The 15,134-nt window shown below is 45.3% G+C and overlaps 1 protein-coding gene across 1 annotated transcript in view; it reads right to left on the bottom strand.

Annotated features, from left to right (window-relative positions):
- The window catches only part of DYRK4 (dual specificity tyrosine phosphorylation regulated kinase 4), a 49,493-nt gene that overhangs the window by 30,512 nt on the left and 3,847 nt on the right, over positions 1-15,134 (bottom strand). Inside the window, exon 2 of the mRNA XM_061124061.1 lies at positions 8,793-8,886. Coding sequence (XP_060980044.1) covers positions 8,793-8,886 — 94 coding nt within the window. The remainder of the gene's footprint in view (positions 1-8,792; positions 8,887-15,134) is intronic.

Raw genomic sequence — 15,134 nt, 5'->3', positions numbered from 1 at the left:
CACTACAAGGGCTTTCCTGGTGGCTCAGTGGTAAAGAATCTGCTTGCCCTCCCAGGAGACACACGTTTGATCCCTGATCCAAGAAGATCCCACATGCCTCGGAGCAACTAAGCCCGAGCACCACAACTATTGACCTGTGCTCAGAGCCTGGGGACTGCAGCTGCTGAAGCCTGAGTGCCCTAGAGCCCGTGCTCTGCCACAAGAGAAGCCACTGCAATGAGAAGCCCACCCACCGCAGCTAGAGACAAGCCCGTGCAGCAATGAAGACCCAGCGCAGACAGAAACAAATGAATGAAATTATTTTTTAAAGTACATTTCAAAACATAACCAAAACTAAATATCAAACAAAAAGCATGGGCAGTAAGTGACAACAAAGCAGAAAGTGACCACTGTGAATGCAGTCCATCCAGGAAGATGTCCATCCAGGGGGTGGCTCTCGGAAGGGGTGTGGCTTGACCTGAGCCTTCATTGGGAGGGAGGGTATGGAACAAGCTCATTGGGTGAAAAAAACAGTATCTGGGCATAAACACTTCACGGCTCACGCTGGTTAAGTTGGAGCAGAGGGTGGACTGTGGACTGTGGAAGGCACTGAATAGCCAAGTTAAGACACTTGATCATTATCTTAAGGAGACAGAACTAAAGTAATGTGATATCCTGGGTGGGATCCTGCAACAGACCAAGGACATTAGGTAAAAGAAACAAGGAATTCTGCCCCAAGTATGGAGTTTTGTTAATAATGTATTAATATTGGCTCCCCGTTGTGACTATGTACTATAGGAATATAAGATAATATGAGGGGAAACCAGACATGGGCTATGGAGTGGCATAGGGGAACTCTGTACTGTCTGCTTAATTTTTCAGAAAACGTAAAACTGCTCTTTAAAAAGACTATTAATAAAACACCCAAAATCTCTGAGGGGAGGGATAATATCAGGAGGACTGTTACTTTAGGACACAATAAAAGCTTGTTACATGTGATCCACAGGACAGAGTCAGGTCAATGTGTGGAATATAGAGGGAAGTAGTTTCTGGGACAAAAGAGGAAGGATTTTGTAAAGTCTAGAGCTTAGGAGCCAGTGAACACCCCATCACTGGAAGGACAGAGTTCACCTGCTGAGCATTTGTGAGAAATCTGCACTGACTCGGAGGTGGGTGGGGAGGCGTAACCTCCAAAGTTCCAATCTGTAAGATTCATTCAAGTGACCGCTGGGAGTGTGTCCTAAAGGAATCCTTCATCTTTTGGTGGAACCAAGACTCAGAACCACTGCATGGAACAGGACTTCTCAATCTTTGTCACAGTACACCACACATAAAAAATGATATCTGCAAGACAAGCCAGGTAAACAGAGGAGGCAGGTCACAGATGCCATCCATCCCGGGTTCCAGCTGCTCCAGGCCTGACCATCCTGAGGACCGCTGGCATCTTTGTACACCTGCACCCGCTCAGGTTGCACAAGTATATGAACTTCCTGCTTGTTTGTCTCTGGCAGTTTCCTCAAGAGGCACCCATCGCCCATGACAACCCTCATTGTACCACAGCATCCCCAGAAGGTGGAAAGAAGAGCGTGTGATCGCCTGCAAATACCAGGGCAAATAGAAACTTTCCTTTAAGACTATGAGCTTAATGCATTATTCTGTGGCCCCTCACTGATCTCTGAGCCAATATAACAGGAGTCTCTTTAATAGTCCTGAGCTCTGAGTTCAGATTAGGAATCTGCAGTGTAAAAAAGATTTTATTCAAAGGGTACATGGTATTGGAGAGGATTCCTGTGTTGTCTGAGACCTGGGCTCTGGCAGGTGGCTGGAGAAAGCCTCTGGGGGGGTAGGGGGTGGAAGATTAAAAAGATGGGGCCTTGGAGAAGGCCATCAGGCAGTTTTCAGGACCTCCTTTTATGTCATCAAAGCTCTAGGAGACCTGCTCAACAGCCAAAACTCAACTTTGAGACTCCCTTATTTCCCAAATGTTTTATATGAACACGGGCTGCTTTTATAATTTAAAAATACCACTATTGGTAAATTGGTGCAGCCAATGTGGAAAACAGTTGAGAGACTTCTCAAAAAGCTAAAAACAGAACTAACATATGACCCAGCAATTCCACTCCTGGGTATATATCCAAAATAACAAAAACACTAATTCAAAAAGATACATGCACCCCAGTGTTCATAGCAATGTTACTCACAATAGCCAAGACATGGAAACAACCAAAGTGCCTATCAAGAGATAAATGGATTAAGAAGAGGGGGCAAATACAAGCAGTGGAATACTACCCAGCCATTTAAAAAGAATAACATTTTGCCACTTGAGCAACATGAATGGATTTGGAGGGCATTATGCTAGGTGACAGAGCAGGCAATGGCACCCCACTCCAGTACTCTTGCCTGGAAAATCCCATGGACCGGGGGAGCCTGGTGGGCTGCAGTCCATGGGGTTGCGAAGAGTCGGACACGACTGAGGCGACTTAGTAGCAGCAGCAGCAGCAGCATGCTAGGTGAAGGCGAACAATGTTTTCTGAGTACCCACGTGCTGTGCTGAGTTGCTCAGTCATGTCTGACTCCTTATGACCCCAGGGACTGTAGCCCACCAGGCTCCTCTGGCCATGGAGTTCTCCAGGCAAGAATACTGGAGTCGGTTGCCATTTCCTACTCCAGGTATTGGCTGCACATAAAACTGTTCAAACTACTGCACAATTGCACTCATCTCACACACTAGCAAAGTAATGCTCAAAATTCTCCAAGCCAGACTTCAACAGTGCATGAACTGTGAACTTCCATATGTTCAAGCTGGATTTAGAAGAGCCAGAGGTACCAGAGATCAAATTGCCAACCTCTGTTGGATCATCAAAAAAGCAAGAGAGTGCCAGAAAAACATCTACTTCTGCTTTATTGACTATGCCAAAGCCTTTGACTGTGTGGATCACAATAAACTGTGGAAAACTCTGAAAGAGATGGGAATACCAGACCACCTTACCTGACTCTTGAGAAATCTGTATGCAGGTCAAGAAGCAACAGTTAGAACTGGACATGGAACAACAGACTGGTTCCAAATCGGGAAAGGAGTACATCAAGGCTGTGTATTGTCACCCTGCTTATTTAACCTATATGCAGAGTACATCATGTGAAATGCCAGGCTGGATGAAGCACAAGCTGGAATCAATTGCTGGGAGAAATATCAATAACCTCAGATATGCAGATGACACCACCCTTATGGCAGAAAGTGAAGAAGAACTGAAGAGCCTCTTGATGAAAGTGAAAGAGGAGAGTGAAAAGTGGTTTAAAACTCAACATTCAGAAAACTAAGATCATGGCATCTGGTCCCATCACTTCATGGCAAATATATGGGGAAACAATGGAAACAGTAACAGACTTTATTTTGGGGGGCTCCAAAATCACTGCAGATGGTGACTGCAGCCATGAACTTAAAAGACGCTTGATCCTTGGAAGAAAAATTATGATGAACCTAGACAGCATATTTAAAGGCAGAGATATTACTTTGCCAACAAAGGTCCATCTAGTCACAGCTATGGTTTTTTCAGTAGTCATGTATGGATGTGAGGGTTGGGCTACAAAGAAAGCTGAGTGCCGAAGAACTGATGCTTTTGAACTGTGGTGTTGGAGAAGACTCTTGAGAGTCCCTTGGACTTCAAGGAGTTCAAACCAGTCCATCCTAAAGGAGACCAGTCCCAAATATTCACTGAAAGTACTAATGCTGAAGCTGACGCTCCAATACTTTGGCCACCTGATGTGAATAACTGACTCATTGGAAAAGCCCCTGATGCTGGGAAAGATTGAAGGCAGGAGGAGAAGGGGATGGCAGAGGATGAGATGGGTGGATGGCATCACTGACTCAATGGAGATGAATGTGAGCAAGCTCCGGGAGCTGGTGATGGACAGGGAAGCCTGGCGTGCTGCAGCTCATGGGATCACAGAGTCGGAAACGACTGAGTGACTGAACTGATGATAACTGGCAAAGGATTAGTAAATACTTTAAATAGTTTTTATGTATTAAATAAATATATGTATATTTTATTTCTATTTTATTCACGTTTTATATATTATATATAAATATTCTACAAATCAGTAAGAGAAAAAGACAACACAAAAGAAAAATTTAAGTGAAAGCAGGCACAGCCAGGCACTCTACAGAAGAAGAAACACCAATGGCCAGTAAGCACGTGAAGAGAGAGAGGTTCAATCTCATGATAATCACCAAAATGCAAATTAAAATAGAAGAAAATATTGTCACGTGTTCTAAGCTGGCAAACTAAGAAGCCACATTGTATCAAGGAATAAAAGGGTGTGTACCAGCAGGAACGTATCCATCCTGTAGGAGGCCAGGTACACTCATGCTGATGCTTTAGAAAACGCTGGTGTCATCTGGCAACGCAAGGCTTTCACATACCCTGGTACCCAGCAAACCCCTCCTAAATGCACGCTCTAGAAACCCCTGGTTCCCAGCAAACCCCTCCTAAATGCACGCTCTAGAAACCCCTGGTTCCCAGCAAACCCCTCCTAAATGCACGCTCTAGAAACCCCTGGTTCCCAGCAAACCCCTCCTAAATGCACGCTCTAGAAACCCCTGGTTCCCAGCAAACCCCTCCTAAATGCACGCTCTAGAAACCCCTGGTTCCCAGCAAACCCCTCCTAAATGCACGCTCTAGAAACCCCTGCATGTATGCACCAGGAGACATGCAGTGTTCTTAATGGCAAAAACATAAGGAAAAAAACACTCACCCATCAAAACTGATAGGAAGTGCAATACACCCATACCACTGAATATGGCAGTGAAACTGATTCATAAACAGGTTCCCAAGAACAATATTCACGTATCTAAAGGGCAGGCACAGGCACTGGCCAATCAGTGTGAAGAGCTGATCAATCCAAGTGAAACCAGTCAAGTGCTGTCCAGTGTTTGCTAATACGGAGCTACAAAGCGTGCTTTCAGAGAAAACTGAGCAGTATGATTCAAGACATACAGAAGCATGCAAAATTAAACAGTACATGGTTCAGAGTTTTAGAAAAGTAATGGAGTGATAAATATAAACCTCAAAAGAGTGGTTATCATGGAGGGTCCATGAACAAGGTGAAATAAGATAGGGAGGTACACACAGGGGCCATCTTTCTTAAATTGTGCATTGGAAACATGCAAGAGTGCCTACTATACACTATCCTTTATACCTAACACATATACTTAGAAATTCTTTTTTTTTTAATTTTTAAAAAATTTTTTGATGTGGGCCATTTTTAAGGTCTTTATTGAATCTGTTACCATGTTGTTTTTGTTTTATGTTTTGTTTTGTGTTGTTTTGCTTTTTGAGCCACAAGGCATGCTGGGATCTTGGCTCTCTGACAAGGGATCATAACTGCACCCCCTGTATTGGAAGGTGAAGTTTCAACCGCTGGACCGCCAGGGAAATCCCTAAATATTCTTTTATATATACTCAACATTTAATAATAAAAAACCATTTTTAAAAAAGCATGAATGAATTACAGAATAAAATCTGAATTCTGATTTCAGCCTTTATTAACAGAATTACTTTATTAGGTAACTTGCTTAATCTCTTTAGTTCTCAGTTTCCTCCTCTGTAAAATGGGGGTGCCGACTCTCTCAATGTTGTTGAGAAGAGCAAATATGGAAACACATATGGGGTTGGGGCTGTACTTCTAACATCAACTCATCCCACCTCCAATGTCAAGCAGATGGAGGCTAATTTTCATGGCCTGAAGAAGTATTCAACAGGAGTTATCTACTTGCTCTGACTAATTCTGGTACTCAGAGACAGGCCCCCATGCCTGCTTGCCCCACGTCCTTGTCACAGCAGTGGAAAGTAAACTCCAATCTGTCCTCCTTTCTCCCCAGATTGAGAACATCCTGGGAATGCAGAACTAGAGAACTGGTACTTACTAAGTAGATCTCAGGAGGAAGAGGGGGGTTCTAGGAGAAAACGGGAAACAGCAGGTAAGCATTGTACTTCAGAACCCCAAGTCCACCCAAACGCAGATATTATACTGTGTGATGCGCTGATGTTTCATGGAACCATCAACTCTAGATTGGCTCCTTATGGTTATATTTAAAGTTCACCCCATAAAAAAATCAGTTCACTCCATAAATCTGAGTTCACTCCATAAGTAATGGTGAAAGTGTAAGTGTTCGTCACTTAGTCATGTCCAACTCTGTGACCCCATGGGGTGTAGCCCACCAGATTCCTATGTCCATGGGGTTTTCTAGGCAAGAGTGGGTTTCCATGCCCTCCTCCAAGGGATCTTCCTGACCCAGGGATGCAACTCGCATCTCCTGCGGCCCCTGCATTGCAGGTGGGTACTTTACCACTGAGCTAGAGGGGCAGCCCAAGGGTAGAAGAGAAGTAACAGAATGGGTACCTGCTCTCCCAAGGCTCCGCACGTGCTGAGATACTCCGTGGCACCCAGTCAATTGTCTGGGAAATTGAAGTTGGCAGAGCTCCCTTGCCCATGCCTCTCCCAGGTAAGTCCCCTGGGACGGCCCCACCTGATAGCCCAGAGTTCTGAATCTGCCCCGGTCCCAGCAGTGGCTGCGAGGCTGCTTTCTTTGAAAGGAATGGACATGAGTTTGAGTAAACTCCAAGAGTCGGTGATGGACAGGGAGGCCTGGCGTGCTACAGTCCATGGGGTTGCAAAGAGTCGGACACAACTGAGTGACTGAACTGAACTGATTACTACCTAGAGCATCACCCATTTCTCAAAGACAGTTGAAATCAATTTTCTAAAAAAAATTATTGGATTATAGTTGATTTATAGTGTGTTAGTTTCAGATGTACAGCCAAGTGATTCAGTTATACATATATTACATATTATATGTAAACTTACATTTATACATATACATATATGCATTCTTTTTCAGGTTCTTTTTACATACATTCTTTTCTCATATACGTTATCACAGAATATTGAGTAGAGTTCCCTGTGCTATACAGTAGGTCCTTTTTGGTTATCTATCTTATATACAGCAGTGTCTGTAATTAATCCCAAGCTCCTGATTTATCCCCCCCCCCCCCCACTGTCTGAAATCAATTTTAAAAGCCACATTTTAAAAAACTTTCTTGACTGAAATATTATCAAGATCCACACTTAAAAATACTTACATATTAAATTATTATAATGCTACCTTTATAACATAATATTAAATATCATGAAATAAATATAAATTATTATTTATGTAAATATGTAAGTCTTTTCAATGCTTGTTTGCATCCGTTGTTAGGCTACCCTTATAAGTTATCAATTTAAACAGTATTTTTAAATGATGCTGTCAATTTGTGACTTAACAAGTGACAACATACATGAGTTTATCTTGAATGTGATTTTTTATTTTATTTTTTGACTGTAACTGCAGCAGAATTTTCTTTCCTTAAAATTAATTTAAATAAATATGTGAAGAAACATCTAACAGAATTGCCATTACTCATCAAAGAGGCATGGGATAGACTTGTTAAGAATATGGGTTTGAATTCTATCCTCCACTTGTTTATGGCCATGACCTAGTTAACTTCACCTGAATCTTAAATAGTTTCCCTATCTGTAAAATGGAGACAATAACAGCACTGGCCACTAAGATTTCTGTGGGAGCTATCTGAACACTCAACAAGCTAAATAGTCAAGCAGCTAAAACAAAAAATGTAAACTGCAAAACTCACGATGATTTTGCCAAAGGAAAATCACGACCAAGATCATTCTGTTTGCACATTTTAAAAATGCGAACAGAATGTTACCTTTCTTATCTTGTCATATTTGCTGTAGATTTACTATTTCAAATATGTTATATTAATTTGTGTTTTATCAAAGGAGATGTTTTCAGTATTCATCAATCTTTTGCAAATGTATAAACTGCAAGATGTTTTTTGTTGTACATGATAATAGCAGGGGTAGGGATGGGGAACAATGGATTTTCCATTAGGGTATAATTTTATGAAGTATAATCCCAAGGGGGGAAGGCCAGGGTTAAATCTGGAAAACTGCTTGGAGGAGGCGGCCTAAAAGTAAGAAGGAGGCAGTGAGTGACCTATGGAGGAGAGTTCTCACTGGGCCTTGGGCAGCTGCTGGACTCACTTCTCCCCCACAGTGATGCAGGCAGGACTCAGGAAGTCACACCAGAACTCTCTGGGATAAAGTCTGCTGCAAATTTTTCAGAACAAAGATCCCAGACAATATGACCTTGTGAGTAAGTGATACAATCCATACTGAAGGCGTTAGATTAGAAAATACACCTGATTTAGAAGTTGACCTTACAGAGGGTAGTCACAGTGTCACCGCATCACAGTATTAGTGCCGTGGCATTTTGCTAGTTTTCGAGGCAGGGTAAAACAAAAACAGCATGACCATGCTAGGAAAAACAGAAACAGACCTTTTCTGAAAATGTGCTTGGCTATTTGATCGAAACCAGGACACTTCCAGTATTGAGCCCAGATAAACAGGGCAGGGCTGCAGTCCATGGGGTTGCAAAGAATTGGACATGACTTAGTGACTAAACTACGGCAACATATAGAGCAGAATAAAAGGTGCTGCAGAAGCGACATTAACCCAGGCCTCCTCACAGGCAGGTCACCTGTTAGATTATGATCTTGACATCTTCAAGTTCAAGAAACCACACCCTGGCCATCCAGCTTGTTTTCCCTCTGGCCCACCCAGACCTGGCTCTGCCCCTTCCCCTCCCCCTGTCACCAGAGATGCGTGGGGCACAACAGTCCCATTGGGTCCTGAGTCCCCAAAACTTCACAACAAAACCTTTCTTCTCCCAAATGAAATGCAAAGGTCCTTACCTTCACAGAGGTGAGATTTTCTTTCTTTGTTGCTTTCAAAATCGGGAAGGATGTCAAATTGCCTTTCCTTGGCTTTTTAGCATCCATTTCAGTCCTGCAGAAGGAGAGAAAAAGATAAACTGGTATTAGAAGTAAAACACAGCAAGTCCCCTACAGGCGAACCTTCAAGTTTCGAATTCTCAATGATGCAAACGTGCGTTCGCAAGTCCAATCACGGAAGCTAGTTCACGTGTCTGGTGTCCACTGTCACACGCATGCGTCCTCTCAAGTTGGGTGTGCTTTTGCGTACTTTACCTTACATGACTATTGCTATGCGACATGAGAGCCTTTCTAATGAAGACTTGATGGAATTGGAGGCCCAGAGAAGGACATAGACAAGAGGAAGATGAACAAACTGAAGAACAGAAGCGATCCATATCACAGAAGATGACAAGGGGACTTTCTTTATTTCAGGAGGCACTGTTAGTTTTTTGGGGCTTAGGACCAGAATGTAGATAGAACAGGGCACGAAGATCGCAGCAGCCGTTCAGAACAAAGTTCAGTGCTACCGCATCATCTATGATGAGAAAAAAAGAGCCAGATGTCACTGGATCATTTTTCCAAAAGAGGCAATAGAATTGAATCCGGCAAGGAACCAGAAGCTGTGCCGTCAACATCAGGCATGAGTGAGCTGGCAGCTTGCCCTCCATCTCCTGTTGTTGGCCATCCTTCAGCTCCACCACCTCCCACCTCCTCCCCCTCCTCCAGTCATTAACTCTCCTTGCCTGGCCGCTCGATGCCAGCCTCTGTGTGCCAGCTGTTGTGCTGTCCTATTGTACTTTTCAAGGCACTGTACTGTAAGCTTAGAAGTGTTTTATTTACTTTTTGTTTTTTATGTGTTAGTTGTACGAAAATATCATAAAGCTATTGCAGTGCAGTACTATACAACCGATTGTGTTAGTTGGGTGCCTAGGCTCACTTTGCTGGACTTACAAATAGGTTGGACTTGGCGAACGCGCTCTTGGAAGGCAACTCGTTTGTGCATAGGAGACTGACGGTACAAGTAATGGTCCCCACCCCCAGGATGGGAAGAATGCCGGGCAGCCTTGGAGAAGAGAAGGTGGCAGGTCTAACTATGGCTGAGGTACCACTGTTCCTCCTGTCTCCCTTCTGGTGGCCTACGTGGACGCTGGGTATCAGTCCTTACATGCTCATGGCAGAAGGAGACCAGAGCCAAGGCAGGACCAGGAGCTAGGAAGGAGGTTAGCAGCTCAGGACATCAAGCAAAAAGCCCCACCTTTGTCTGCTGACTGCAGAGTAAACCATTCTCCTGCCACCAGCATCTTTCCCCCTGAAATATGGACCTATTCATGGTCACTTAGTAGCTTAAGTGGTCCACACTTTTTCTGGATTTCACTGGGTCACATTTGCACCTTCTTCCTTCTGAGCACAATTCCCTGAATAATTAACTCACAGCAAGATGAAAACCTAACTGCCATAAGTTTATGGACTCCAGCTGAAATGGTGACTTGAGGAAATGGATGATCGAGTATTAGAGGGGCCTCATGACACTGTCAATCTCCCGTCATGTCAGCAGACCTCCGCTGAGACTCCACTCCGTCTCTTGGAAGCCCTCTTTTCAGTCCCTCACTCTAGCAAGAGCCAAGGGAGTTAAGAATCCACAAAATAGGGGCAGACCAGGCACCAAAGCAAATGTTATCACAACTTCTGCAAATCACTCCAGCCATAAGTTCTTGAAGTGAAATGTTAGTCACTCAGTCATGTCCAACTTCTTGCGACCCCATGGACTGCAGCCCACCAGGCTCCCCCACCCACAGAATTCTCCAGGCAAGAATCCTGGAGTGGGTTGCCATTTCCTTCTCCAGGGGATCTTCCCAACCCAGAGATCGAATCTGGGTCTCCCACATTGCAGGCACTTTCATTACATCTGAGCCACCAGGGAATGAGCTCCTGGGGACACGTTAATAAGTGGTGCGAGCATCACGACTGTGAAATTATTCAGAGGAATACTGCTTTGAGAATCGAGATTTTAAGTTCCTATTATTTTTCTTTCTTTATTTATTTATTTTTCATTTATTCTTTTTAGTTGGAGGCTCTATTATTTTTCATGGATCAGAGTTTTCTGCTTCTACAATCCATTACTATCTCCTTCCTCCAGATTTAAAAACTTTTGTCTATAGAGATGATTTTGTCACTTGGTTAACTGCGTTAGTGTTAATTATCCTGTGTTAGTGCTAGTGCTAAGTCGATTCAGTTGTGTCTGACTCTTTGCATTCTCATGGACCACAGCCCGCCAGGCTCCTCTGTCCATGGGATTCTCCAGGCAAGAACACTGGAGTGGGTCTCCATTTATATGTGTCTGTTTGTATCTTGTCAGTCTCCTGGAGACAGGAATGGTGAATTTGTATTTTGTTTTAGGTTTTATATTTATCATGGGGACAAGGACAGCAGCTTGCATTTGAAATCTCTTGGTACAAATTTGCTGAAAGGAAAGACATCTAAAACAGCTTAGGTTAATTCATCTGAAATGTTCAGATCGCCATGTGCCAGGTACTGTGCCAGGCATAGGAGAATCACATATAATAAACCAGAATCCTTGCTTTTAAGAGTTCAAAAACTGGTGGGCAAGACAGTCTGTAAACGGTGGCCCCGCATTATTGCAAGCATAACAATCTTATACATAATGTTTCCTCTATGTATGAAAGTGGAAGTGTTAATCACTCAGTCCTGTCCAACTCTTTCCGACCCCACCAGGCTCCTCTGTCCATGGAATTTCCCAGGCAAGAATACTAGAGTGGGTTGCCATTCCCTTCTCCAGGGGATATTCCTGACCCAGGGATTAAACCCGTGTCTCCTGTATTAGCAGGCAGGTTGTTTACCACTGAGCCACCAGGGAAGCCATTATCTATCTAGACCGAACTTCAAAGCCCAGAAAGGAAATGTGTCTTTTGAAATTCACCTGTTGTAATTTCAGGATTTCTACTGCCGTAGATCTTTATGCCCGGGGACCACATTCAGGGCAGAGATTGTGGCAAGATACAACTTGTAGGGACCCCCCTTACAGTTCTATGAACAGGAGATGGTGTATTTAACACACTTCTTCTGCCAAAGAGAACTCCTCAGACTCTATGCAGTTCTCCCTGATACTTTCCATGGCTCACAGATTTACAGATGCTTAAGAGCTGGAAGAATTTTTAGAAGCTATCTCCCTACCTCATCCCACCGCTGGTGTGAATAACCTTCTCAAGAGGATTCCAAGCAACTGCTCATCTCTGCTTGAATATTTCTGAGACAGAACTCACTGTTTTCCCAGGCAACCCATTTCACATCCAGCTGTTAACCTTCATATGGTTGGACCTACATCAATGTCGATTGGAGAAAATGATCTTGAACAGCATCCTCTGCTGACACCTTTTCTCCTCTGCAGATACCTGTTCTCTGCTGACACCTGTTCTCCACTGACACCTGTTCTCTACTGACACCTTTTCTCCTCTGCTGACACCTGTTCTCTGCTGACACCAGTTGTCCTCCACTGACACCTGTTGTCCTCCGCTAACACCTGTTCTCTGCTGACACCTGTTCTCCTCCACTGACACCTGTTCTCCTCTGCTGACACCTGTTCCCCTCGGCTGACACCTGTTCTCCTCCACTGACATCTGTTCTCAGTTGACATGGTTCTCCTCCACTGACACCTGTTCTCCTCCACTGATACCTATTCTCCTCTGCTGACACCTGTTCTCCTCGGCAGATACCTGTTCTCTTCCACTGATACCTGTTCTCCTCTGCTGACACCAGTTCTCTGCTGACACCTGTTCTTCTCCACTGACATCTGTTTTCCTCCACTGATATGTGTTCTCCTCCTCTGACAGCTGTTCTCCTCCACTGACATCTGTTCTCCTCCACTGACCCCTGTTCTCCTCCACTGATACCTGTTCTCCTCCTCTGACACCAGTTCTCTGCTGACACCTGTTCTCCTCCACTGATACCTGTTCTCCTCCACTGATACCTGTTCTCCTCCACTGATACCTGTTCCCCTCTGCTGACACCAGTTCTCTGCTGACACCTGTTCTCCTGCACTGACATCTGTTCTCCTCCGCTGATACCTGTTCTCCTCCTCTGACACCTGTTCTCCTCCTCTGATATCTGTTCTCCTCCACTGACATCTGTTCTCCTCCACTGATACCTGTTCTCCTCCTCTGACAGCTGTTCTCCTCCACTGACATCTGTTCTCCTCCGCTGACACCTGTTCTGCTCCTCTGACAGCTGTTCTCCTCCACTGACATCTGTTCTCCTCCACTGATACCTGTTCCCCTCCTCTGACAGCTGTTCTCCTCCTCTGACAGCTGTTCTCCTCCACTGACATCTGTTCTCCTCCGCTGACACCTGTTCTCCTCCTCTGACACCTGTTCTCTGTTGACACCTGTTCTCCTCCACTGACACCTGTTCTCCTCCTCTGACAGCTGTTCTCCTCCACTGATACCTGTTCTCCTCCTCTGACACCTGTTCTCTGCTGACACCTGTTCTCCTCCTCTCACAGCTGTTCTCCTCCACTGATACCTGTTCTCCTCCTCTGACACCTGTTCTCCTCCTCTGACACCTGTTCTGCTCCTCTGACAGCTGTTCTCCTCCAGTGACATCTGTTCTCCTCCACTGATACCTGTTCTCCTTCGCTGATACCTGTTCTCCTCCACTGATACCTGTTCCCCTCTGCTGACACCAGTTCTCTGGTGACACCTGTTCTCCTCCGCTGATACCTGTTCTCCTCCTCTGACAGCTGTTCTCCTCCATTGACATCTGTTCTCCTCCGCTGACACCTGTTCTGCTCCTCTGACAGCTGTTCTCCTCCACTGACATCTGTTCTCCTCCGCTGACACCTGTTCTGCTCCTCTGACAGCTGTTCTCCTCCACTGACTTCTGTTCTCCTCTACTGATACCTGTTCTCCTCCTCTGACAGCTGTTCTCCTCCGCTGACACCTGTTCTCCTCTGACAGCTGTTCTCCTCCACTGACAACTGTTCTCCTCCACTGATACCTGTTCTCCTCCACTGACACCTGTTCTCCTCCTCTGACAGCTGTTCTCCTCCACTGACACCTGTTCTCCTCCACTGACACCTGTTCTCCTCCACTGATACCTGTTCTCCTCCTCTGACAGCTATTCTCCTCCACTGACATCTGTTCTCCTCCTCTGACAGCTGTCCTCCTCCTCTGACACCTGTTCTCCTCCTCTGACACCTGTTCTCCTCCACTGACAGCTGTTCTCCTCCACTGATACCTGTTCTCCTCCACTGACACCTGTTCTCCTCCACTGATACCTGTTCTCCTCCTCTGACAGCTGTTCTCCTCCTCTGACAGCTGTTCTCCTCCACTGACATTTGTTCTCCTCTGCTGACACCTGTTCTCCTCCTCTGACACCTGTTCTCTGCTGACACCTGTTCTCCTCCACTGACACCTGTTCTCCTCCACTGATACCTGTTCTCCTCCTCTGACAGCTGTTCTCCTCCACTGATACCTGTTCTCCTCCTCTGACACCTGTTCTCCTCCTCTGACAGCTGTTCTCCTCCACTGACATCTGTTCTCCTCCACTGATACCTGTTCTCCTCCTCTGACACCTGTTCTCTGCTGACACCTGTTTTCCTCCTCTGACACCTGTTCTCCTCCACTGATACCTGTTCTCCTCCTCTGACAGCTGTTTTCCTCCACTGACATCTGTTCTCCTCCACTGATACCTGTTCTCCTCCTCTGACACCTGTTCTCTGCTGACACCTGTTCTCCTCCACTGACACCTGTTCTCCTCCACTGATACCTGTTCTCCTCCTCTGACAGCTGTTCTCCACTGACATCTGTTCTCCTCCACTAATACCTGTTCTCCTCCTCTGACACCTGTTCTCTGCTAACACCTGTTCTCCTCCACTGACACCTGTTCTCCTCCACTGACATCTGTTCTCCTCCACTGACACCTGTTCTCCTCCTCTGACAGCTGTTCTCCTCCACTGACACCTGTTCTCCTCCACTGATACCTGTTCTCCTCCTCTGACAGCTGTTCTCCTCCACTGACACCTGTTCTCCTCCACTGATACCTGTTCTCCTCCTCTGACACCTGTTCTCTGCTGACACCTGTTCTCCTCCACTGACACCTGTTCTCCTCCACTGACACCTGTTCTCCTCCACTGACATCTGTTCTCCTCCACTGATCTCTGTTCTCCTCCTCTGACACCTGTTCTCTGCTGACACCTGTTCTCCTCCACTGATACCTGTTCTCCTCCACTGACACCTGTTCTCCTCCACTGACACCTGTTTTCTGCTGACACCTGTTCTTCTCTGCTGACACCTGTTCTCCTCTGCA

Source organism: Dama dama, chromosome 22, assembly GCF_033118175.1.
Source record: "Dama dama isolate Ldn47 chromosome 22, ASM3311817v1, whole genome shotgun sequence".
NCBI lineage: Eukaryota > Metazoa > Chordata > Mammalia > Artiodactyla > Cervidae > Dama > Dama dama.
This window is presented reverse-complemented; position numbering and strand designations above follow the sequence as displayed.